The sequence below is a fragment of the Peromyscus leucopus genome, chromosome 20 (assembly GCF_004664715.2).
Source record: "Peromyscus leucopus breed LL Stock chromosome 20, UCI_PerLeu_2.1, whole genome shotgun sequence".
In the NCBI taxonomy this organism is placed as follows: Eukaryota; Metazoa; Chordata; class Mammalia; order Rodentia; family Cricetidae; genus Peromyscus; species Peromyscus leucopus.
The window spans coordinates 6,057,665-6,083,836 of record NC_051080.1 but is presented as its reverse complement, the minus strand read 5'-3'; the positions used below and the strand labels follow the sequence as shown (position 1 = coordinate 6,083,836).

The 26,172-nt window shown below is 41.6% G+C and overlaps 1 protein-coding gene across 8 annotated transcripts in view; it reads right to left on the bottom strand.

Annotated features, from left to right (window-relative positions):
• The window catches only part of Senp1 (SUMO specific peptidase 1), a 68,571-nt gene that overhangs the window by 12,577 nt on the left and 29,822 nt on the right, over nt 1–26,172 (bottom strand). For all 8 annotated transcript variants that reach the window (XM_028891925.2, XM_037197400.1, XM_028891928.2 and 5 more), the window contains 7 exons: nt 22,851–22,954; nt 22,485–22,768; nt 20,959–21,013; nt 9,886–9,924; nt 8,752–8,836; nt 8,070–8,225; nt 6,545–6,676 (listed from right to left, as the gene is read on the bottom strand). In XM_028891925.2, coding sequence (XP_028747758.1) covers nt 6,545–6,676; nt 8,070–8,225; nt 8,752–8,836; nt 9,886–9,924; nt 20,959–21,013; nt 22,485–22,768; nt 22,851–22,954 — 855 coding nt within the window. The remainder of the gene's footprint in view (nt 1–6,544; nt 6,677–8,069; nt 8,226–8,751; nt 8,837–9,885; nt 9,925–20,958; nt 21,014–22,484; nt 22,769–22,850; nt 22,955–26,172) is intronic.

Genomic DNA, 26,172 nt, shown 5'->3' with positions numbered 1-26,172 from the left:
TGCTGGGTTTAGGAAGAAATGTCCCAACAGTCTTGGGCATGATAATACTCCTGAGCAGACACTGAGACAAGAAGGTAACAAAAGAGCCCCACTTGACTATTGGATTCCGAGACCATCCAATCAAGAGCTAGACTAATATAGAGAATACAGCTTCCCTACTGTATAGGACTTTGTCTCCTCATGTGTACATTCAAGAACAAATGGTCAGAATTACTGCTCAAGTTTTAAAGAAGGACAAGCAGGCAGCACCCCCCTTTATGGAGAATAATTACTACTTTCCAAAGGACCTTGCCTAAGATCTTGGTTTATCCGCGGTAGCTTGGGGAACATTCCAGAGGCCAGCTGTAAGACGGGGAGGAAGCCTGTGTGTGATCCTAGAAACAACAGCTCTACTCTGATGGCTTCATTCTCATGGGTGAATCACATCTAGCCCGTCTATCATATTCCCTTTTCTAACTAGCTTTATCTCTCAGTGTCTTTCCTTTTTATACAGATTACCTCTTCCCTATAAAAAAAATGTATTCTCAGGGTTAAGTTTTGTGGGCTGTTTCCTCTCTACTGAGCATTACCAGGATCTACCTATTTTCTAGAGAGAATTATCAACTATAACCACTATCACCCACCCCTTCCATTATGTTGGGGGGGAGGGCGGGTGCTGAGGCTAAAACCCAGGGCTCTGTGCCCGGCAGGCAGGAGCTCTACCACTGAGTAAATACTATGCCTGGACTTCCACTAAATGCTGTGTCCTAAAAGTTAGAATTCTTGACTAAAAAGCACGAGCTCCAGTTCTAGATCTCAATTCTGCCATGAAATCCACTGAGCACAGTACTTCCCTGTAGCCTTACTTTTTCCCTTTCCCACAACCAATCAAACAGGAACACTGTCTCCATATGCAAGGCTACTGCAATGGTGAAGAGCTGAAAGGCGTCTCTCAGGCTTACAAATGGTGGCTCACCCGGTCAGCTGGGGCCTCAGTGCACCTGCATTCTCTATGCGGACTCTAACCTAGTTCCTCCCTCTTCTCACACTGGTGGTGAGATTTCCCCAGGATCTCTCCTTCCCAAGTGAAGTTACAAATACCACGTCCTAGTATTTCTGGATTATTTTATTTTGAAAACGACCGGTAAGAGTCAGTACGGCATTGTAAACCAAGTAGACACCCCCGCACCACCACCCAAAAGGGGCAGACACATCGTCCTGCTCGTTTCCAGTTCACCCGTGTAAATTCGCTGTTAGCAATGATTTGGGGATGAGGCTCTTGGGGGGGCAAACGAAGCAGGGATGTGACCGTCCTGCTGCTGCGTATCCAGTGGTTACGGAGGGAGAGCGGGGTGCGGACAGCGTTCTTCCTCCTCCTCTGACCTCCCCCAGCGTTGCTTCACGTTTTCAATGTGTCAGGAAAATGTCTGTGCATTAGGCTGTGAAGCTTTCTGGGCACACTGACCTCTGTCACTGTGAGATTCCTATCACTGCTAACAGCCCTCACTCTAAAATAAACTCCCAATACTTTAACAGTCACTTTCTTTTTTTAAATTAGTGCTTGCATGGTATAACTTTCCCATCCTTTAATTTGTAAATCCATCTGTATCCTTACATTCAGAATAGCATCTTGTATGGTTGGTGTGTGGCTCACTACAGAGCACATGGCTAACACTCACAGGTCCTGAGTTCAATTCCTAGGAGGGCAGGGAAGGACGGTTCTTACAGACAAGAAGCGTCTTTTACCCAGTCTAACAATCTCTACTTTGAAACCCAATGCTTTTTTATTGTTTTCACTCACACTTGTCCAATATGATAGCAACTAGCCAAGGTTAATCTGAGTTATGACTATTACAAACTAAGATGTAAAATTTATAGCCTACTTCAAAGAGGAAGTAAAGTAACTCATTAATATTTTAATATGGACTATAAACCAAAATGACATATTTTGGATATACCTGGGTTAAATAAAACATATTAGAGTTAATTTTTATTTAGTTCTTTTTCTTTTCTTTTTTCTAGTGCTAGAGGTCCAAACCAGGGCCTCATGAGTGCGAAGCAAGCACTCTACCAACTGGACCCCATCCAGCCCCTCTCTAAAAATGGCTACCATTCAATTTAAAGTAAGATACATGGCTCACATTGTAGCGCTACCAGACAGGGCTGGTCTAGATCATTTTGATTTGATACTGATAAGGTTGAATTAAATCTACTACCAGACTCATTTGTAGCATTTCTTCTTTTTTATCTTTTTTCCTTCTTTTGGATTTTTGAATTGCACTTTAGCTTATAACTACACTTTTGCTTGTTTTTCAGTCACTGCTCTAGATTTGAATTACGTAGGTCTTTAATGTTATCAGTCTATGTTCATAACATTATTATAGATCCACACATATATAGAAGGGAGAACCTGATGGTAGTCAGCATGAACTTCAATTCTGTTTTCTCCTTTATGGTACAATTATCAAACATCTATTTTTTACATAAGTTCCACTAAAACAATAGTTTAGTTCTGCTTTAGTCAATGTTCTTTTAGAGATGAGAACATTCCTAATCTCTTCATGCCTTTGCAGACTGATTTTCACTTGACGTTCTTGTGCCTGAAGGACAAGTAACGTGTTCAGTACCTGTCTGCTGGCAATGGTCTATCAGCACTATGTAAGAAAGCATGGCTTTCAGCGGGCTAGACAGCTTACTGAGTAACGGTGCTCGCTGCCAAACCTGACAAGCTGGGTTCAATCCCTGGGACCCACAGGTGGAAGGAGAGAAGCGATTCCCGACAGCTGTTCTTTGACTTTGCATGCACTCTGGTATGTGCACACGCACACACATTACAAGGGAGAAGAAGTAAAGGAGAGCAGAGCCTACTCGGAAAGGATATTTATGACAGTGTTTGTCGTCTATGTCTTAGGGCCTGTGTGGATCCTAACAAGTCATTCTTTGTCCCTCTGCACTTAATGTGTCTCTCTCTGCCTCCCCCCCAACCCCCCGCCACCTCTTGCTGCACTGACTATTTTTCTCTTTAGTGCTGGTTTTTGGCTAAAATTATCCATTTTAGCATGCCATTCTTCTACTCTAGATATCTTAAATTTCATAGATGTCAGTTCCTGGCTTCCAGTTCAGGACACCTTCCATCTCTAGTTCTTAAACAGTTTTTTATAGACATTGCTAATGCCTCTGGGGTTCCAATCGCAAACTCAGGCTGCTTAACAACATCCCGGGACTCACTGGTGATCCTGCCATCTTTCTTTTTCCATGCTTCAACTTGGGTGTCTACTGCCGTACCTCCACACCACGTTTTTATAAACTATAGTGTATACCCCCTTTACCTCACTGCTCTCAGGGACCACTGCTGTCCTCATGAAAACTGTTGTTGTTGTTGTTTTCTTTTTTAGTATACTAGGGAAGTTGAAAGGGCAAACCTTTCCCTTTCGCAATATCCTGAGCAGAAGCAAAACCAGTTTTATCTATACAAATACCTAAATTATTTCCATGTATTTCTAAATTTATTTAATGATCTATAAAACAATGCCCAAGGGGCTGGAGAGCTGGCTCAGCAGTTAAGAGCACTGGTTCCAGAGGACCCAGGTTCAATTCCCAGCACCCACATAGTGGCTCACAAGAGTCTCTAACTCCAGTCTCAGGGAATCTAGCACCCTCTTCTGGTCTCTGTGGGCACTGAACATGTGTAGTGCACAAACATCTATTCAGGCAAAACACTTACACACATAAAATAAGATAAAATAAAATAAAAATTTATCTTACAGTTTAAAAAACAAAAACAAACAATGCCCAGGCCTTCAAAGAAGCAAATCTAACCTAAAACAGCCCTCTTATCAGAATGATTAACACAGACTCTTAAAGGTGGATGATTTTAGAAGTCAGGGAAGTCAGTCTCTAGGATTTAGTAATTGTTGGTACTGACATCCACTTGAAAATGCTTGCTTCTTCATGCCCACTTTCCATCTACTTCTGCGGGTATGCTTTCTCTTTTCTCTCTTTCCTCTTTTTAGACATTATTGACTGATTTACTGATCCAGGATAGAAACTCTCACCTACAGTATCAATTTTATCAGTCCTTTATAGTGCCTGGTTTTTATAGGGTAATCAGTTTCCAAAGTCTGTTTTTGAGAAGTTTGGTTTTCTAATACGGCAGTAAAAATCTCAAATTAGTTCTCTGAAGCTATACAGAATTTAGTTAAGTTCATTTTTGAAAATCTACTGAATAACAGGCATGAAGGTCTATTTTTCTTTTTAAAAAGAGATCAGGGACCAGGAGTGGTAGTGCACGCCTTTAATCCTAGCACCGTGGAGGCAAGGGCAGGTGGATCTGAGTTCAAGGTTAGTCTAGTCTACATAGTTACAGAATAGTCAGGGCTATGTAGAGAGAACTGTGTCTCAAAAAAAAAAAAAAAAAAAAGGGAGAAGGTAGCATATGGCTTTATAGATATCCCAAATACAGGATTTCTGGATTTTATTTCTTTTTATTATTACACATTAATTTACATGTCTGTATGGACACAGATGCACATGGCAGACCTGAGTGGAGGCCAGAGGACAATTTGTGGGAGTCGGTTCTCTCCTACTCTGTGGGTCTTGGGGATCAAATGCCGTCACCAGCCTTGGCAGCACACCGCTCTGCTTGCTTGGCCATCTTGCTGGCCCGGGTGTTCTCTTCTCCCCTCCCTTTTTTCTTCTGGAGAACTGAGGATTTTATCTTCTTTAGAAACTAAATCTGATTCCTTTCATTACCTAGCTTTTCTTTTATTTTGTCAAGGGTAAGAATAATTTATGAGTTACCTTATTTACAGAGAATTTTAATATATCCTAGAATATTGACAGGACACACAAAACAAAAATGGTTATTTACAAGAATATTTATTTGAGAGAAGAATAGAATTGAAAAAATATAATTTAAAAAGAAAAGTATCTGTAAAATAATTATCAGAATTTAAGCATATTTAATAGTTCATCAAAATGTTGGCTATTTAAGCCTAAGAAATATGATACTTCAAAATTGGTGCTTCTTAAAATAGTTCTTGTTATCATCTTAAAGGTATGACTTTCCACCTGCTTTGAAAGTTAATACTCTGAACTCAGAAAAAAAGCACTCCTCCCAACATTCTAGGCAGGTGTGGTAGGGATAAGAAGGACTCTCTCCTCCCCAAATCTGTCCTAAATGACTCATTGCCATTAATTCTCCATGCTCCAACTCCAGCCTCTGGTGGGTCTGGGGAAGGGAAAACAGGCCCTGATGAATACTGCCTCTGTGAGGAATCTCTCTGAGCAAACTGCCACAGTAGAGGGCAAGAATTCAGCTTCTATCCTACTCACTGCTGCCCCCTAGGCTTTGCCCAATTTATAACCAACAGGCTACAGTCCTTTTGGAATAACTGACTTCCTTCTCCAGCAGCGGTAGGAAAAAGAGAAATGGTAAATGATTATAGACCAAAAATAATTTATAAGAGAACACTTTTGATTACTGTTGACTTTTTTTCCCCTCATTAATCTGGTGAGCTCTTCACTACAATTTAATCCAGTGTTCTATTACCTGAGGAGCCAAAAGATGTGAGTGAGGTTTCTAACAGACATCAAATCATGTGTTCCTTATCATTGCTACTCAAAATAGTACTCAAGGAGTGAGAGGCCACTGAAATTCTTATCTTCTAGACTAACCACTGCCACAGACAATGGAGCAGTTCCTCTGGCCCCGAGGAAATCGACATCTTGGGCATGATGCATGGTCTTAAGTTCTATACATCCTGTCCCACAACAGATCCAACTCAAGACTCTGAGGCAGTGGTCTGCAGTGACCACCAGTGCCTGGGTTGAGCCCCACTCTACTAGTTACTGTAACATCTATGACCTTGGGAATTTCTTCATCTTCCCGTGCTTTGTTTTTTCACATGCTCAACTTGTCATATGCACATAATAATAAATAAAAAGTACGAGTAAACCCTTCTAAAGTAAATAGGTTTCTAAAGGTCTAGGGTGAAGACAGGTCAATTTAAAGATCATACCTTAATTCCTCTATTTAACTGGAACTGGGAGGTTCAGTCATCCCCCCTCCTGCTACATATCAACTACATAAAAACAATTTAATGTTTTTACTGTCATCTTTAAAAACATCATGAAACCTTATCACGAACAATGTAAGTAACCGAAAGCCAGGAGACAAGGAAAAGGAAGTAGACCTGGTAGACCTGGTTCCCACCTAGAGATCCCCAGCATTCCCTCCTGCTGCAGAAAGGTCAGACAGTAAAGATTTGCTCAGCTCTATGAACTGCAGAGCAGGTGCCTGAAGCCGAGTGAGAACACCGGTGTGAACGGCCTTTCCCTCAGTGTGTACAAGAGCAGGTGAAATCAGGAGCACTTAGCCTGTAAGCACACAGAAGCATTTTAGAGGCCTCCTCCTCTGCACCACATTCGTTCACACAGAGAGGCCTGGGAGAAGGGTTCAGATGCAGGTGTCATCTAAACCACATTTGGAGAAACAGTGAGATGATGCCCTTAGTTTTCATTTAATATTTACTTACTATTTGCATATAAGTAAGTGCAAGATTACCTCATCGTTGAGCCAGTTTAGATGGTTTAGAGTTTGAATATCTTTGCGTGTAATGGTCAAGCGGAACGCTTCACTGAGGACTTCATCTTGGTTACCATTACGAAATACATTCTTTATTTCTTTCTCCATTTCCTGAAACAAAAGATCAAACATAATGGTTTGGCTTCTCACCAGTCCCCAGACTGTACTTATGATAGTCACTATCTACGGTTTACCGTGGTCTGTTTACATCTATCTAACGTTTTCTCCTGGTTACTCCCTCCCACCCTCCTGGCCCTCTCTTTCTTTTCCACACAGTGTGCAGATCCTGGTTTCCTATCAGCTCCTGAAGACTGCAATAACCTTTGCTCAAATCGTCCAAGCTCTTTACAAGGCTTCTTTACGTTTTATATTTCTGGTTCAAACGGTTCCCCAAGAAACAGAAGCTGACACAAAGGTGCCATGGAGTCAAAGGGAGCACCTTTTAGTCAGGTGCACTTTTCACAGACTGTGTCTCGTTTTACTTTAAAGGTAAGCTATGGAATTCGTACAACTAGAAGATGGGATGGTCACTGGTTACACGCGGTTCTTTTCGCATTAATGGTGCTGGCCATCAAATGCAGGGCCCCGGGTCTGGCACGAGTGCAGCGAGCTTGCTATAGGCACCAAGTGCACCCTAGGTCCAACAGTGTTGGAAGAGGTGTGAATGAGGACACGGATTCAATGATTACTGCTTAAAAAGAAACACTACAAAACAATGTATGAAAAGGTCATAATGAAGCCCATTTCTTTGCATGCTAATTAAAAACTAAGACAAAACAAAAACACAAAAAGAAATAGTACTTCTCAGCTCACAACATGCATCAAATGATTTCCTATGTGGGCCTGGGGGTGCAAGCAGTATGTACGAAGTGGTGAGCTCAATTCAAAGCACACCAAAATCTCCCAAGCCAAACCCAGCAACAAAAATTATTTTTTGAAATATAATATATAAATGTTCTACATGTTTTTTCACTGAAATTGCTAAAACCCACCCATAATCATCTTAATTTTTTAATCACCTTTATAAGTAAACATTGGTGCATAATACAAATACAACTTAAATGTAGGTACTCTACTGAATTATGTTTGGAACTGTCCACAGCATCCTTTCTAAACAAAAAGCAATTGTAGATTTTTTTTTCAAGACAGGATTGAATTATGCGGCTCCGGCTGGCCTGGAACATCTATGTACACCAGGCTGGCCTCAAATGCAGAAATCCACCTGCCTCTTCCTCTGGTGTGCTGGGATTAAAGGCGTGCGCCACTACACTCTACTGCAGGAATTTTCTTTCCTTCTTTCCTCCTTTCCTCCCCCTCCCCAAGCCTTCTCTCTGATTTTTTTGAGACAGAGTTTCCTTGTGTAACAGCTCTGGCTGTCCTGGAACTTGCTCTGTAGACCAGGCTGGTTTCAAACCCACAGATCCACCTGCCTCTGCCTATTGAGTGCTGGGATTAAAGGTGTGCGCCACCACCACCCAAATGTAATTTTCAGTGTGTATTTTACCTCTGTAATTTCAGGAAATTCGTCTTCACTATCAGTTAGCTGGTGACTTTTTTTCGCGGTTTCCTGGATGGCTGTGACAGGAATCTCCTTTTCAAGAGGTACACGAAGGTGCAGTTCTATGGAATCGAGAACTGCATGTTCCTGTTCCTGCAATCTCTGGAGACAGAACTTTATAATAAGCGGGACAAAGAAATGGACCACTGGACTTCTGTGAGGTGAGTCAGTCTGGCACATAAGCCATTTACAGTAAATGCTATGCTACTGCATGAGCGTACAGCCATCACTCAAGCACAGCTAACCCCAGCAGCTCCAACCTGGGCGTGCTAGTTATTTCATAGTCTTTTCCAAAAAACATTTCCTCTATTTTTATTTATTTAATTTATTTACTATGTATACAGTGTTCTGTCTGCATATATGGCTGCAGGCCATCATTACAGATGGTTGTGATCCACCATGTGGTTGCTGGGAATTGAACTCAGGACCTTTGCATGAGCAGACAGTGCTCTTAACCGCTGAGCCATCTCTCCAGCCCCTATTTTTACTTTTTATGTGTGAGTCCTCTGCCTGCACGTACGCATGTGCACCAAGTGGGTGCCTGGTTTCTGAGGAGGCCAAAGAGGGTGCCAGATCCCCCGGGACTGAAGCTGCTGATGGCTGTGACCACCTCGGTGGTCCTCCTCACCTGGTTTTGAAGCTGCAGTGCCAATGCCTTCTGCTCTTCAATCTGGCGGAATCTCTCCCGGGCTCGAGAGTCATACACACTCGTTCTAGAAAACAAACAAGAGCAGCAGCATCACACCCGCATCGCAGCCCGACTGTGCCCGACCTCGCCTCTGCAATCACTGTGGTAACCAGCATTACAGAGCACACACTGTATACAGACTCACTCAGACCTCAGCACACTTACGTTTTAAGACACAGTAAAACAACGTGGTTATTTAAACTATTCTATCATGCTTACTGGAGTAATTTAAGTATAACAGGTGTGACTTCTGTGGGTATTTGTAAATAAATTGTCTCATTTCAAAAGCGTGCGTCTTAAGAAGGCTGGTGCAAGGAAAGCTGAACTCTAGAAATTCAAAAGCAGAACTGAGCCCCAGAGAAAACGCCACACTGTCAAGGCTACAGCTAAATATTGTGTATTTAGACTCACAAAGACCAGGGGCTGAGGAGAACTGAAAGGGTTTTGGTGCTTTAAACTAAATGCTTTCAATTATTTCTTAGACGCCCTAACAACTCAACTGTTTATCCTATGACAGAACAAAGGCATCTACTTTTCTTTCTATGCAGCGTTAACTTTGGAATAGTTCCCAATTCGATTTGGCTTCAGCAATTGTTACACAGTTGACAAATCTGAAAACAGACATCTCCTAACTGGGGCTGGAGAGATGGCTCAGCAGTTAAGAACCGCTGAGGACTTGGGTTCAGTTCCCAGCACCCATATGAAGGTTCACAATGTAACTCCTGTTCCAGGAGATCCTGCTCCCTCTTCACAAGACGCACACACATACATGCAGGCAAAACACTCATACACATCAAATACAAATACATAAAATCTGAAAAAAAAAACAAACTACTGTAACTCGAAGAGAATCTTAAAAACCCGATACTCGAAGAGTACAAATAGACAATTCTTTTTGTTTTAGTTTTTGGTTGTTCCAGGGTTACTCTGTGTGTCCCTGGCTGTCCTGGAACTCTCTCTGTAGTAAATAGGTAATTCTTATTGAGCAAAAACAATTAGGATAATCTTAGTTGTTTAATTTCCTTCTAAAAGAAAATAAAATGAGAAGAAAAAATATCAAAAACAATGACTTACAATTCTTTGATCCATAGCTCTGCCTGGAAGAAAGCAGGACTAGAGATGGGGAAAGAAAACAAACAGAGTTAAGGGGAGATTCAAATACTTTCCCCAACAAAAGCAATCACTTAAACCGTTTGTAAAATGACTTTGTAATTATGGAATAAAAGATATCCAACTGACACGAGGTAACTTGCTGCGGGCCACAGGACTATATCATAAGAACTCAGCTGGCTATGGCAAAGTCACTATCTGGAGGGATCAGGAGATTCCTCCAGAGGAAGCCAAATTCCAAGGAGCTTTTGGCGGTACTTGGCTTGTTATATATCAGCTGTATTCTGTTATGAAAATCATGTGTGCCTTCATAGTTTTCCCAGTTGACTTTTCCTAGAAGGGCTAACAGTGTGGATGCATCACTCTCTGAACATACAAATTACAGGAATTTGGAGAACTGCCTCAGGAAAGGCTTTCTCTGGAATCAGGTATCTATCTCCCTTAGCCACTTTCAAGGACTAACAGGAGACACCGCCTAGGTTGACGCCCAACTTCCAAGGACTAACAGCCCACATGCAAGTCTCCTGACTTACAGTAAATTCCACAAGGAGACACCACCTAGGAGAGGTGGACGTTAAGTAATAGCTTTACACAATTTAACTCAGACCCTCCCTTTTTATACCGGGACTTCCATGGCACAGGACAGAGAAGAGAAAAGAGAATGGAAGAACAAGATGGGTAAGAACTTGAGAGGAACAAACTGAGATGGGGAAGAACTAGATTGAAGGGCTAGAAGAGAGGACTAGAGGTACGAGATGGAAGATGAGGAAGAGCCAGGTGGGGAAGAACAAGATGAGGAAGAGCCAGATGAGAGAGAAGGAGACGGGAGAGGAGCTGATAGGGGAAAGAACTAGATAGATGAGAACCTAGAAGGGACAGGAGATGAATATAGAGAGAAATCAGGCAAGAAAGGAGCTAGACATGAGAGCAGAATAGAAGCTGTGTAGAGAGAGAACTACCACAGAATAATAAAGTGTATGGACTAAGGAGTTTCGTGTACATAGATTCATTTCTTTTCATCAAAGATTAATTATCAGCTGGTTGTAGATTCTTCCCAGACCCTGGGAGGGGACTATCGAGGGGCTGGACCCCCATAGTCCCCGATACCTGGCACCACGAACAGACTTAACTGTTTAGGTACTCAGGGACTGATAGGAAGTAAGGTTTGGAGCATATCCAGGGAGAGAGGTGTCACTTCACAGAGGGCTGCCCAGTTACAGGCTCAACTCTTCAAGAGGTTCGATTTTTGGAGATCTCTGGAGTATCAGCTACAATCAGTCCTCACCGAAGGATGCTGCAGATCCCGGGGACACCGACCCCCGTTTGGAGCGGTGAGTAGCCATGAATACCCCCCCACCCTAAAAATAGTCAGAATGAGTCTGAAGAGAAACAGCTTTTGATAGAAGTTACAGGACACAGGCTTAAGATGAAAGGCACTTCAGTCCGCTTCAGTCAGTTTACAAGCTTAAATAAGGAAGCAACAGACTATCTTAATTCCATAAGGCCTCCTAAAAAATGTAAGGAAAGATTTAGGAGACCCCTAAAAGCTGCCAACCTTATGAAATTGATTTACCGTCAGACTATGATAAGCGGCAGAAATTCTAACCCTTCCCTTTTAGGGAGAAACCTGCTGTTACTTCATTCAGGGTCTTACAAGGAGGTAACACAATATTATCACACTACAACACCTCCTGAGTGCTTAAACTAGAGCTATGAAGTTCACTATGTTCTCCATACTAGCAGCAACGTCCTGCTACAAACAGCCTTTCTTGTCAAAATTAATTGAAATCCAAAAGCTAACTTGAGCTGTAAACTTCTAATTGCTAACTAAAAGCTTGATCCAGCATCCTTCATTTAAATAACTATGCAAGCCTCACAGCCAGAGCCGGTTTAAAAACTAATGGTAACATCCTAACACTCCTAAAAAAGTGTTCTTTTCTCTTTCCTCTTTTTGGGGTTGGCTTTTTTTTGTTAGTTTGTTTTTTCGAGACAGGGTTTCTTCTCTGTGTAGCTTTGCGCCTTTCCTGGAACTCGCTTTGGAGACCAGGCTGGCCTCGAACTCACAGAGATCCGTCTGCCTCTGCCTCCCAAGTGCTGGGATTAAAGGCGTGCGCCACCACCTCCCGGCTTGGGTTGACTTTTAAGTTCTTGGTAATTTACAAAAAATCTTGGCCAAGTACAAGAACTTTAGTTAACCCATTTAAAAAAAACAGGTCCTGGTTAGGGGACGCCCTACTATAACCTCTATGGATTCATCAGACCCCTGAAGACATTTGGGGATTGGAATCCTAAACATCTGCCGCCTTCTCTCTGAACCTAACTATCTGCTATCTGCATCTCAGCTCACTTCCACCCTTCTCCTCACTTTGCCATTCCCGGTGGCGGTCTGGCTTGATACAGACTGGACAAACTGGCTGCAGCTGCTACAAAAAACAAAACAAAAAAATTCTCCTCCGTTTTAGTTTGGGCCTTTTACTGTGCTTATCTCATTTCATGATACACCTTAAGGGATTTATTAAATTGTTACTCTCCTCATATACTCTATTTTTGAATAAGAGTTCCTGCTTCTATATTAAAATAACTTCAGTACAAACCTAATATTTTTTAAAGAAGATTTATTTATTTATTTTGTATACAGCATGTATGACCAGAAGAGGGCACCAGATCTCATTACAGATGGTTGTGAGCCACCATGTGGTTGCTGGGAATTGAACTCAGGACCTCTGGAAGAGCAGTGCTCTTAACCTCTGAGCCATCTCTCCAGCCCCAAACCTAATATTTTTAAGGCTAAACCTGACAGGTATAAAACCTAAGTTCTAAGTTTAGAGATAATTATCAGGATACAAATTAAAACTTGATCATCATAAATGATCAAATTCTCTAATGTATACAAAATCATATTTATATACATGCTAAATTTCATATAATTAATTACTTAGCCACCTAACATTTAAAAGTTTAAGCTTTGGACAAAACTGCCATACCCCTTATTGCCAAGGTTTTGTCCAAACTATGCTTTGAGATAATTTAGATTATATTTCCATTTACCAGGTTTAAAGATAATTTGCCTTACTATCCAGTTTCAAGTTAAAGACAGCTCACCTAACAGATTTCAAAATGACCTTTTACTGTTCCTTTATTAAAAGAAATTCACTTTACATTGGCTATTCTCAATAATCAATCACTTATTTCTCCTGACAAATTTAATACATAGATGCTTTTGGGTGTAAAGTGTTTATAGGAATATAAAGGTTTAGATATAGAGATAGAGAATGTTTAGCAAAGTTAAAAAATAACTTACGATATACGACTGACAGTTACTAGGATAGATCAATGTAACACATAAACGTCTAGATATGTTATAAATGATACATGAATCTCAGTAATAACCTAGAGATACTGAGGATGTATGCCTGTTAGATCTATAGATAAAGTTTTTTTATTTTTATAATTTATTTATTTTTATTTTATGTGCATTGCTGTTTTGTTTGCATGTATGTCTGTGTGAGGCTTCTCTGGAACTGGAGTTATAGACAGTTGTGAGCTGCCATGTGGGTGCTGGGAATTGAACCCAGGTCCTCTGGAAGAGCAGTCAGTGCTCTTAACCGCTGAGCCATCTCTCCAGCCCCTGGATAAAGTTTTTATTGAGGTCTGAGATATATAAGCTTTAGGAGTGGACTTATATGTCTTAATACAAGAGTCTGTGGACCTCCCCAGAAGGGACACTGGGGCTAAATATAGGCTGTAGCTCCTCTGCTGTACAAGGTATAAAAATTGTCCCAGTAAAGGCTGATCCTGACTTTACTAAAGAAATTAAGATTATTGTACAACCCTCTACAAAAAACAATTCAGATTCATGCAGGGCGGCGACTAAGGGAGCTGCTGGTGTGGATTCCAGTGATATGGCCTTCTGGGTTCAGGAAATTAAATATTCCAAACCAACTAAACACTTAAAATACAGGGGAAAAAATAATTGGCTTGCTAGACATAAGCACGGCTGTTTCTTATATTTCAGGAAAAGATTTGCCAAGCACTTAAGATGACTATTACTCCTTCATCTCTTATAGGCCTAGGTCAACCTAATATTATTGCTAGCAACTCAAAAATATTAAGATGCTCAGATAGATAAAATTATGACATTCTGACCATATGTCGTCCACCATACCTAACACACTATGGGAAAGAGACGTATTGTAACAAATGGATGTACCATTAGTCTCTGCTAAGAACTAATATCATCTCAAATGCATTAGATGGGTTTTAAACTTAAAGGAACTTGAGTAAACAAGCTCAAGGCATAATTGAGCCCATTATCCCAGAAATCATAAATGGCAGACATGGCCTAGGCTATCAGGATTTGTCCTAGGAGCGACTACGCCCCTCACTGCTGACCACATTTCAGGAAAATCTGATGCTCCTATCTGGGTTAAGCAATGACCTTTAAATGCTGAGAAAATTATAATTGCTACCTGTCTGGTGGAGGAAAAACTTAAATATTGGGCATATAAGGCCCCCACCAGCCCTTAAGTCACCCAATATCTTTTTATTTAGGAAAATCAGGCTTATAGACTGTTACAAGACCTTAAGAAATTAAATAAAATTTATTAAAGCCAAGGGGAAATCTCACAGCCTAGCTTGCCATCTCCCATGGCCACCCACAGAAATCAAAAAAAATAATCGTCATAGTGCTTCTTTGCCATACCTCCTCAACCTAAAGATTGTTAGCATTTCACTTTTAGCTTGCCTACTCACCCTGCCATGATAGAAGCCAAAGCTGACATACAGAGCAGGAAATGCGAGTTCTGTTTATCCAGGACTCATTCACTGAACAGAGTTCCTCCTTTTATATATACAGACTAACTATCAGAACTGTCAATTATAGCTTCCCCACAGTCCCCCAACCTAATGATATATATGTGTGTGTGTGTGTGTGTGTGTGTGTGTGTGTGTATGCACACACACATATATCTTGCAATATACTTATTACACAGATGATATTATATCAAACTATGAAACTTATGAGTCTATAGATTGGCAGATAGCTCTACAGGATATACTGGCACCTTTTCTTATGTCTGTCCAACAATTACAAATTCTCTCCTTATGGAAGGTCACCCAACAAGGCTTACATCCTTATGATTTATAGTTACAAAATAAGAAGTAATACACCATTTATTTCACTGCTTTTCAATTTTAAGAATGCCTACAGCTCATATATAGACAATGGCCTTATATATACTCCAAGAGCTCTTGAGAACTGGCGCTTAATTTTTCAGATCCCCCACTACAGGCATTCTTTATTGCCCCCAGGCCAAGCCTCAAAGTTACACCTAAGCCTCTATGATCTTCTCACTGGTATTTGAAAAGGTCCTGATGTTTTCATACTGTCAGGAAAAAGATATGCCTATATGTCTTCACAGGACACTGACCTGCCTTTATAAATCCTGGATTGCCTGGTCACACCATATATTGGCAGCTGCAGGACAAAGGCACTCTAAAGCTGCCAGACTGAATACAGGCTGTTATTTACCTCTAGATTCTTTTTTTTTTTTTTGGTTTTTCGAGACAGGGTTTCTCTGTGTAGCTTTGCACCTTTCCTGGAACTCACTTGGTAGCCCAGGCTGGCCTCGAACTCACAAAGATCCGCCTGGCTCTGCCTCCCGAGTGCTGGGATTAAAGGCGTGCACCACCACCGCCCGGCCAAAACTGAATTTTTTTTTTGTTTTTTGTTTTTTTTTTTTTTTTTTTTTCGAGACAGGGTTTCTCTGTGTAGCTTTGTGCCTTTCCTGGAACTCACTTTGGAGACCAGGCTGGCCTCGAACTCACAGAGATCCGCCTGCCTTTGCCTCCCGAGTGCTGGGATTAAAGGCGTGCGCCACCACCGCCCTACCTCTAGATTCTTAAATATTGAGTTCTGAATATGAATAAATTGATACAATTCCAGATCCTTTTGATGAACTATTCATCAATGATATAAAACTCATAGAAATATCATTAGAAGTAATAATTCTGTTCTAAATATATTTTGTTAATATTTGTCAAAAGATAAATGAGACTTGAGAGATAAATAAATGACACACTTCAGATCTCTGGCTATCCTGATGTTTTGTTGAAGCTCCAAGGATTCATAATTTTGCTCTGACAAAATTTACCACTGTTATATTGCTAACATGTCTAAGCTTTTGTCCATTAAGAAGGTTCTTATAAGCTTCAGGAGATCAAAATTTGCCAACGCTCACAAACCAAGAAGGACTGGGAGGAATGCAACCTAACTACAGTTCTTATCTCTTGCTTACAAAATTTCTTTTTCTCCTCTGGGTGGGGGAGGAGCCTTCCATCTCCCTGGCCTGGTATCCCCTTCTCTTATCTGCTAACCATGAATTTAATATTCCATAGGTACACCTAAGAAAAAGTTTCCTCTTTAAAACTCCTCAGCTGCATGTTCTACCATTGATACACATATTTGTTTCCAGCAGAAATTCTAACCATTTAAAGAGTTACAGGTTGTCATCCTCTGGACCATGGACATGCTGTCTAGCTGCAGGTCTGCACCCCACCCTCCAGCCCACACCAAAGTGCTGTCCAGCCCAGCCCTGCGTCACGCCCTCCAGCCCACAAGACAGAAAATTCTGCTACACTGCCTGTCTCACAGAGCCTGAAACAGCCTGCGCTTCCTGGGTTTCCACTGCATCCCAGGCCTCAAGACCCCCAGCTTTGCCCCCATATCCGCAGGAAGTAACCATGAGAGATTTCTACAGCCCCCTTTGTCACGTACCCCTCTTTGTGAACTGAACTCTCCAGCCCAGGGGCTGGACTGCCCTTAAAAAATGCTCTATTATCAATTGTATAAGTTCTGCCCATGATCCTGAAATGTATGTACTATCAGATATTCTCCTCATGTACTTACGACAATTGTTCTGTATGTAAGTCTTGCTATGTATACCCTGACACAGGTTATTACTGTTTTCTCATAGCTAGTGGTTTAACATTGATTACAAATTTACACTAGGTAAGCTTCAGCTGCAGCCTTGGTCCCACAGGTGCTCATGACTTACTCAGGTAACTCTTTACCTATGCCTCCTTAAAATACAGGTTAACCAAAAATTAATACCACTAACCGAAGATTAATAGATAGAAGTAATATTCCAAACTAACTATCTCTTTTTGATAAGTCACAATCATAGTATTCAGACACTTTTAACCACATTATGCCATACTAGCTAAGGACAGATTTTTTTATGATTACTCATCTGCTCCCTTTTGGAGACAGAGATAGTCTAACTATATATAGCTATACCTATTAGATGGTTAAACTAATCCTCAGCCTGCCATCTATACTGGGGACTCCCATAGTCCCTGAGAGTAACTAATTGAAACTTTAAGAACATGTACTAAAAGGATGACCCAACGCTCAGAGGGAATGAAGTTCATGTATGAGAGTGGGTATGTAAAAGGGAATTGATGAGCCATGGCAGAGATGTCCATCAGCTCTCCTCCAAAGATGACAGGCCTATGCCAGTCTACAAGGCTCTTGTGGACAGGGTCACAGGAATGCTAACTGCTCTAACAGCTTTCCCCCTCAACTGCCTTCTCTCTTTGCAAACCCCCAACTAAGGGATCTAGCATGAACACTTTTCCAAAGGAAACCTTTGAGGTCCATAAAACAAGTAAATGGAGCTCCAATTTCAAAGTTGGAGACTTGGCTCCATTTAGTTCTGTGGTTCTGAGCAAGTCACTTCCTGTCAGCTTCAAGGTGTATAAAGTACAGTGGGTTAGAGTTCCGAGTTCCTAGTCACCCTTAGGCTGTGACTTGGCAAGGAGAACACTGTTCTGCCTCCTCCTGTCATTAAGGTTAATGAAAGCTGCTCACCTGGGGCTCGATGAGCACCTGATATATCAACCAAGACAGAGAGCTCGGAAACCAGCAGCCACAGCAGCAGCAGCAGTGTGGTTTTAGTGTATGACGAAGAAAACAAACCAACACGAGAAGATGTTTATTACATGATACAAAGACGGAAGTCAGTTACTCAGGGTTTCACATGAGCAGGTCATGAGTTTGTCTGCATTCCATATCAAAACACAAATTTGACTGAATAGATTTTTGTCTATTTATAAATTACTGTATCCTCTACAACTAGAATACTGTCTGGTACAGAGCAGACCCATGATGGCTGAATAAATGTATAAACTTCTCTTCAGTGGACTGAGGTATCTGTTGGCTCAGGAAGGGCAATTATTAGGGAACTGCATTTCTGAAGAGATCACACAGCATTTCTTATAATTGAGGCACACAAGAGCTACAAGCATATTTGAACACAGCTGTTTTCAGTGCTCTGTATATAAAACTGCTATAGTAGTTTTATGATTTTTTAAAAAATGATTTATTATGCATACAGTGTTCTGCCTGCATCCCTGCAGGCCAGAAGAGAGCACCAGATCTCATTACAGATGGTTGTGAGCCATCATGTAGTTGCTGGAACTGAACTCAGGACCTTTGGAAGAACAGCCAGTGCTCTTAACCTCTGAGCCATCTCTCCAGCCCAGTTTCATATGTTGTTAAGCCTCATGAGAATCTCCACATTAGTTCATCTTCATATAATATGTAACATGAAATTATTACTCATACTTTACAGAAAACAAAACTACCCTGAGGTTCAGAAGGACAATCTGTATTGGAACAACTAGTATTATAAGCCTTATTGGTCCAATTCCAGACTATGTTTTTTTCTTCTCACGTTGAAATGCCTTTGGAAAACTGAGTACTTGGGCTACTTAAGGGGGCCCTGGGGCTTTCCAGGAAGATCACTTATTTAGGAAAGATTGACTTACTAAGCACCCATCACATGTGAGGCACTAACATTAGCGCTGGGTGGTTGGTTACATGCAAAGATATTAGTGGTAAAGATACAGGGACGGTGGAGTCTCTAATGTAATCTGGGAAACTCAGACACCATCTAGAAAAAAATAACATCTGAAGCAGATTTTAAAAAGCCAGAATTAATCAGTGGTCAAGCAAAGAAAGGGAATCCCAGGCAGAAGACTCAAGAGTGTATAGAGACAGAGGTATGGATGCCACATTCTGGGCAAACTGGGCAGGTCCTCACTGTAGAAACGTAACTAAAAGGCAGCGGCTAAAACAACCTAGAGGCCAAGCAGCCAAATCCTGTAAAAGCAGCTTTAATCCAGCCAAGGACACCACTCCGTTTGCCTTGTTAAATAGCTCACGTTTCAAGTCAATAGGAGAAATCCCCCATAAAAGAAAGGCATACTGCCGGGCGGTGGTGGTGCACGCCTTTAATCCCAGCACTCGGGAGGCAGAGCCAGGCGGATCTCTGGGAGTTCGAGGCCAGCCTGGGCTACCAAGTGAGTTCCAGGAAAGGTGCAAAGCTACACAGAGAAACCCTGTCTCCAAAAAAAAAAAAAAAAAAAAAAGGCATACTTACTTAGTAAAGAACCAATGAGAAACTGGGAGTATTCTATCTATGATCACCGTCTTCCAGGAAAGAATCCTAGCTTTTGTTTACTGAGACACATGTGAAAGCACTGACCATCTTACTATTACACATCATCATCACGTGACAAGGTCTCATGCAGTCCAGGCTGGGTTCAAACTCACTGTGTGCATGAGGATGACTTGATCTTCCTGCTTCCATTCTCTAAGTGCTGGGGTTACAGGTGTGCACCTCCATACCAACTTTACGTCACTCTCCACACTGACAAGTGTGGGTCAAGAGAGTAACAGACTTACATGAAGGCCAAAAAAGCTAAAGGCAGAGGTCAGCCCTGACTCCAAACACCACGTAGAAACAATGAATCTAACTAACAAAGTCTCCGTGGAAGACTTAGCAGAGAGAACTTTAAAGAATACCTGAAGCTTAGACTAAAGGGACTGGCCTGAGACAGCCCTCTGTCACCTGTAACCATCTCATGAAACTGGCTACTGTGATCACTCGAGCAGCCACACTACCAAGGCTGATGCACACGACTGATGCACAGCAGTCTGCGGACTGTTACAGAGGAAGAAGGGCTTGCTTGACACCCCAGAAACAAAGCTCTACAGAGATCACATCTGAGCTGAGCTTTAGACCGCTGTCAGGCAAGCTGAAGGAGAGAGCACATTAAAGACAGAAGGAACAGTGACAGAGGACCAAGTGTACTTGCAGACTAAGAGCAGTCCAGTGTGTCAGACACACACCCATCTATTTACAAATACGGCTTCCTCCATGACTTCCGTCGGCTGGCACTTGATCGGATTTGCCCTAGCCACCTCAGATAAACAGTCCCACCCTAGTCTCCCTGACTTCATTACTCTTCACAGCATTGGTGATTACCACTTTTTGCTCCCTACTTGTTTCTTATATAATATGAAGCTCCTTCTAACTGGGTGTGCTGGCACACCTTTAATTCCAGCACTTGGAGGGCAAAGGCAGGCAGCTCTTTGTGAGTTCAAGGCTAGCCTGGTCTACATGGCAAGTTCCAGGCCAGTCAGGGTTACACAGTGAGATTCCCGCCTCAAATGCAACAATAACAAAGCACCAAACACAAAAATAAAATGCAGCTCGCTGAGAACAGGGAGTCTCAGTCACGCTTGCTATCCTAATGTCTACACCAACACCTGACACACAGTAGGTTCTCAGTAAAAACTCGGTAAAGGAAGAAAGCGCCAGAGAATCTGAGACTTGTCAAGGTGTTCTTTTTCTCACACGTAGCTGCTTTGGCTTAACCCTAACATCACTAAGGTATCCTTGAGTGATTAATAATTTAATTAAATTGAGGTAATTTAATGATTTAATGATCATCGAAGCTCTTTACTGATTAGATACGTATTTTAGAAAGATAACTGTGGTTACAGCATGAAAGGCAGACCATGGAAACTCAGTATGGTGGGAAGCATAATGAAGAAGAGTGAAGGCTGGAGGAAAAAAGATGGGACAGGAAGTCACTGAGATAATTTGAACACACAGTTTTACACCATGTGACTTTCGGTGCAGAACTGTAGCTAAGGAAGGAAATGGCCGACCCGTCCCCTGGGTTTACCTGGAAGCTGGAGTTTGAGATTCTTTCACTTTGAGTAAAATCACAGAGTCTGATCCTAAACAAAGAAACACAAGAGCGTGTCATTATGAGTAATATCCCACCGTTTCCCATGTCCGCCTTCAGTTCAAGCTTTTGCACTGTTATGTTCTCTGTTAAGCATAGGGTAACTGACAGATGGAAAGAGGAACAGTCTCACTTTCCTGAGCCCAGACACTGGTCCTGGGAAGAGCTGTGCCTCACAAATAAGGAAGCCATTAGGAGCAGAGGCATGTCTGTCTGTCAGCATCGACCCTCTTCCTGTTGCCACAACTTTAAAAGTCTTGAATTTATAACGTGTACTAAATAAGGTGAAAAGAAGGGAACAAAAAAACGGGAGGAAAGTGAAAGACAAAGGCAGGGTTTCTAGAGAAAATTTCATCATTGTATTTCAAAGTCCTTCTCTAGTACCAGGACTATTCCCTCACTCAGAATATTTATTTACAAGGACATGATGCAATGTCGTGTTGAATGTTTACTCCAGTCTAGCTTTATCTCAGTATCTCCTACGTGACATGCACTTCTGAGGCTTGAGTACTTTTTTATTTAGATTTCTGGAAAATAAAATAGTTCTCAGCAAATCATTTCATAAAATGTAACACAAGTTTTCAAGTGTAGTTAAACAGTGATATCACTAAAAATTAAATTCCCAATTAATAATTTTCAGAAAGTAATGAATATAATAATAATAATAATAATAGTAAATCAAATGAACTAAGAAAGGAGGAGAAAGCTTTAAGAGATGGGTGCTGTGTGTCAAAAGAACCCTACTATCTGACCACTTAATCTAAATGAGGATAACTACATAACAAAATTGTTACCACCACCATTGCTCAGACTGGATAGTTGGGTGAGCTGAGAGTTAGGCAGGATATTCTTGTTTCTAAAACTTTCAACCACCCTGAAATGCAAAAAGCGTCTATCAAAATTAAAGATTATATGATAAATACTTGTTTAATGTTTGAAAATTCTCAGAACTTCAGAGAACCCCATTTGCATTGTCAAGTAAAAGAAACAAAAAGAAATTACTGAAGCAGCTGGGTTGAGTGAGCTTGGACTCTTGGCTTTGCTCAGGAAGTTAAAATATTTAGCCTAGCAAGGTGAAGCATGCCTATAATCCCAGCTCTCTGGAAGCCAAGGTGGTGTAGGACTGCCACAAATTCAAGGCCGGCCTACCATAGAGCAAGTGCCAAGCAGCCATGGGTACAAAGTAAGACCCTTTAAAAAACTAGTAATAATATATTATACCAAGTCATTTGTATGCAGGAAAAAAGAATACCCTTTAAAAAAGGAAGGGAGGGAAGAAGGGATAGAAGTGGGGGAGAGTAAAAGGGGAAAAAGGAATGAATTTTATTTGTGGGTTTGTTTGGTTTCATCATGGCATGGCTAACTGAATTTAATTAGACTTCCGTATGTATTAAGTTACATGCATCACGGTTTTGCCTGCAGCAGCTACACTGAACAGTGAACTGACTGACAGTGTTACTCACCTTCAGACTGTGCACTTGATGCTGGCAAGTTTTCTGGCTGAGGTGGGGTGGAGAGGTGAGCGTGAGACTGGCGGTAAGGAGCAGATGCTTTGGGTCCAAATGCAGCATCTCGGGCACAAGACGACAGGGGAAACGCACTGCGGGACAGCGGTTCCTGCGCAGTTATAACGCTAGCAGAGCCAGAGGATGAAGTATCAGAGCCAAAGACGTGAGATGCACAAGAGTTCCCATTTCTCAACAGGGAGTCTTTCAGGGAGTTCTTATTGGAACTAAGACATCGAGATCTGGTAAAAGAAGGATACAGTTTCAATATCGAACAGCAAATCGTGAAGTTACGTTCACATGAAAGCTACTTTTGTGACTTACAGGTGCAAAGGGAAATGTGTGGTGGGCTTGGCTACAGAGAACTGTTTCCCTGTGACCATCTGCAACAGCTGCCTATAGAGCTCTTTTTCTTCTTCTTTAACGGTCTGGAAGGGAGAGAAAAGAGAAGATCTTAACCATGAGGCAAGCAATTCTCAGGTTAGCATGTAGATACTCAGAACCTCTGCCAAAGCTCTAGCAGTCCTGAAGATAAAGAACTACTGTACACTGATGACACTCTCAAAGTATGCATAAGAGGAGCTAAGCAGAATTAAATCTCAGAGACAGCTTGTTTTGGGAAACTATGGTAGATAGAACAGTGCTGAGAAGCTATTGAATATGAAAGCAGAACGCCATGAAACAATTATTTAATCACTCAAATGATAATGAGCCCAGAAATGAAACATTTAAGACTTCTGAATTAGAATCCTGATCAGTCCCTTGAGTCCCCAGGAGGTAAGCACACAGCGAAGCTCTGTCAGAGGCAGTTACCTTGCCAACAGCCCCTTCTTCCATGCAGGTGCAAGTATGTTCTGAAGATGGAGCCCATCTCCACCATTTAATTATTTATTGTTCTCTAAGTCTCAATGTAGTATTTAGGGAAAAAAAACCAAGACCACATATAATCTGTAACATTTACTCACTGACTTGAACATCTACTATGTTCACTTTTAGTCACTTGAGATTTGGCATTGAATAAAATAAATATGCAGCCTTTGTGGAGTTTATATTATAGTTATTACAGGGACTGTCAATCAAAACTTGTTCACAGTATGAAGAAAATTAAAGAGCAAGGAGGATACAAACTGGGAGGGGAATAGCAGGAAGACACAATCTCTCTAAAAAGATGACATTTCAGCAGAAACTTAAACTAAGGAGGGTAGTAGATTTTACTTACACTTACACACACACACACACACACACACACACACACACACACACACACACACACGCAAATGCAAAGTCCAAGACAGGAATGTACTTCAAGTTTTAAGACCTGTGCAAAAGAAGCATAGAACAAAGGAGGTCACTGGGAGAAAGGATTCTGTAAGGACCCATAACCCTACAAAGCATCTACTCTACAATGTGGAGCTCACTAAAAAATGCCCAACTACTTTTTTCAGCTGCCAGTCTTCACAAAGTGAATTCACTGTGTTAGGGTTTCTATTATGACATTTCAGTAAGCGTATTAACATTTTATGTAATTACAAATGTTTGGGGTTTTTTGAAGATCTATTTATTTATTATGCATACAGTGTTCTGCCTGCATGCATACCTGCAGGCCAGAAGAGGGCACCAGATCTCATTACAGATGGTTGTGAACCACCTTGTGGTTGCTGGGAATTGAACTCAGGACCTCTGGAAGAGCCATCTGAGCCATCTCTCCAGCCCTACAAATCAGACAGATCTCTGTGAGTTTGAGGCCAGCCTGGTCTATAGAGTGAGTTCTAGGACAGCCAGGCTGTTCCACAGAAGTCCTGTCTTGAAAAAACAACAACAACAAAACCAAACCAAACCAAAACAAAAAAACTAAAACAACAACAAACCCAGAATTAACTAAAGCAGTAAGTACAAAAGGGAAAAGTGAACAGACACTAACACTTTTCTTCCTGAATTGTTCACTGTTGCTGCAAAGTAAATTACAATTATATTGTCATTATGTTACTCATTTGCTAGACGGATTTAAATTGTGAAGCAGGACAACTCCAACTATCCTGAAATTTGAACAGCTAAGTGATTAAAACAAAAGGAAGAATTAGGCAAGCATTTGGTGGACGAACAGACCCCAAGGAGAAAACAACAGCTTGCGACGTTCTCTGCAGGGCGTTGGGGTCCACACTGTTTTATGCCCGGCACGTTCATACTGTAGCCATAATACTGATGGATGACCTAATCTAGTGTTTGAGATAATGCTTAAGTTCTTCAGGATAAAGAGCTGGAGGTGCTTGTGGGATGCCATAAATGACAACAGTCAGGGGGACAGAGGAGAGACTATTCCAAGAGAAAGAACATGAGGAATCAGGAGGGGACGGGATAGCTCAACAGCATGGAGAGATAGAAAGGTGACCTGAAGGAACACAGGAACTGGAGAGACTCTTAAGAGTGAGGCTGAGAGCGGACACAGCCCGACTGACAACCAGCAGTTCCAGATTCAGGAGTCTTCCTAAAGGGCAGGCTTCCCTTGGAGAAGAAATCCATTACAACGCATCCCATATCCTGGATTGCTATGATCAGTGCCATTTTTAGGTAGCTAGTTAGACGGCAGGCTTGAAGGACCTTGGGGTTAGACCCTTCTTTGGTAGACAGCATCCTGTGAAATCAAGGACTGAGCAGCAGGATTTCATTACCAGCCAGAAGAGTAGGACCTGAGTCTTCCCTCTGACCCTGAAGGAATGATGGTAGAAAATATTACAAGTCTTTGTTTTTTGTAGACTAGTCTTTTCCTTTAACTTTGCTTCCTTCTTTCTTTCCTTCTTGTGTTCCTTTGTCTTATCCTTTTATTTTTATTCCTTTTACCTTTATTAATCTTTAAGTTACCAGTATAGTTTACATTATTTTTGCCTCCCTTTTCTCTATGTTCATGGTCTAGAAGTCATTGTAATTGTTTTTGTATGTTTGTTTTGCTTTGTGTTGTTGCTGTCATGGCAATTTGATTTTTCCCTTCTGAGTGATATGAGGACTGAGCCCCCAGGAAAAGGCCGCTCCTCCCCAGTAAAACCATAACGACAGCTATCCAGGCCGAGAGTAAGGCTCTTGGCACGCAAGCATGAAGATGCGAGTTTGGCTATCCAGAACCAACTGAATGCCTCTGGGAACAGCGGCCAGTCGGCAATTCCAGTGCTCACAAGGTAAAGACAGACTCCCTGGAGCAAGCTGGCTAGCTAGACTAGTTACATGGGTGAGTTCAGGTTCAAGTGAGGGACCCTGCCTCAATAAGTAAGGATGAAGACCCCTGACATGAGTTTGGGACCTCTACATGCATGCGTCCACACACAGACACAAAAATATATGTCCCTCACACAAGTGAACACGCATACATACACATGCACATTCACAAAAAAAGACATCCTTACAGATGTCCAAATCACAACATACAAACACAAGATACCAATATGGTGGAAATAAGAGAAAAAAATGAAAAGATCTAGTTTAAGAAATGATCAGTTGGTTGGTTACCTTTCTTGTCACTGTGACAGAACACTTCCTAAAGTAACTTACAGCACCTACTGGCTCCCAGCTCAGGAGACGCACCCCCTCCCAGCAGGGCAGGCACAGTGGCTAGAATGGCCGCCAGTTGTTGGTGCCAGCCTTCGGGTCAAGGTTG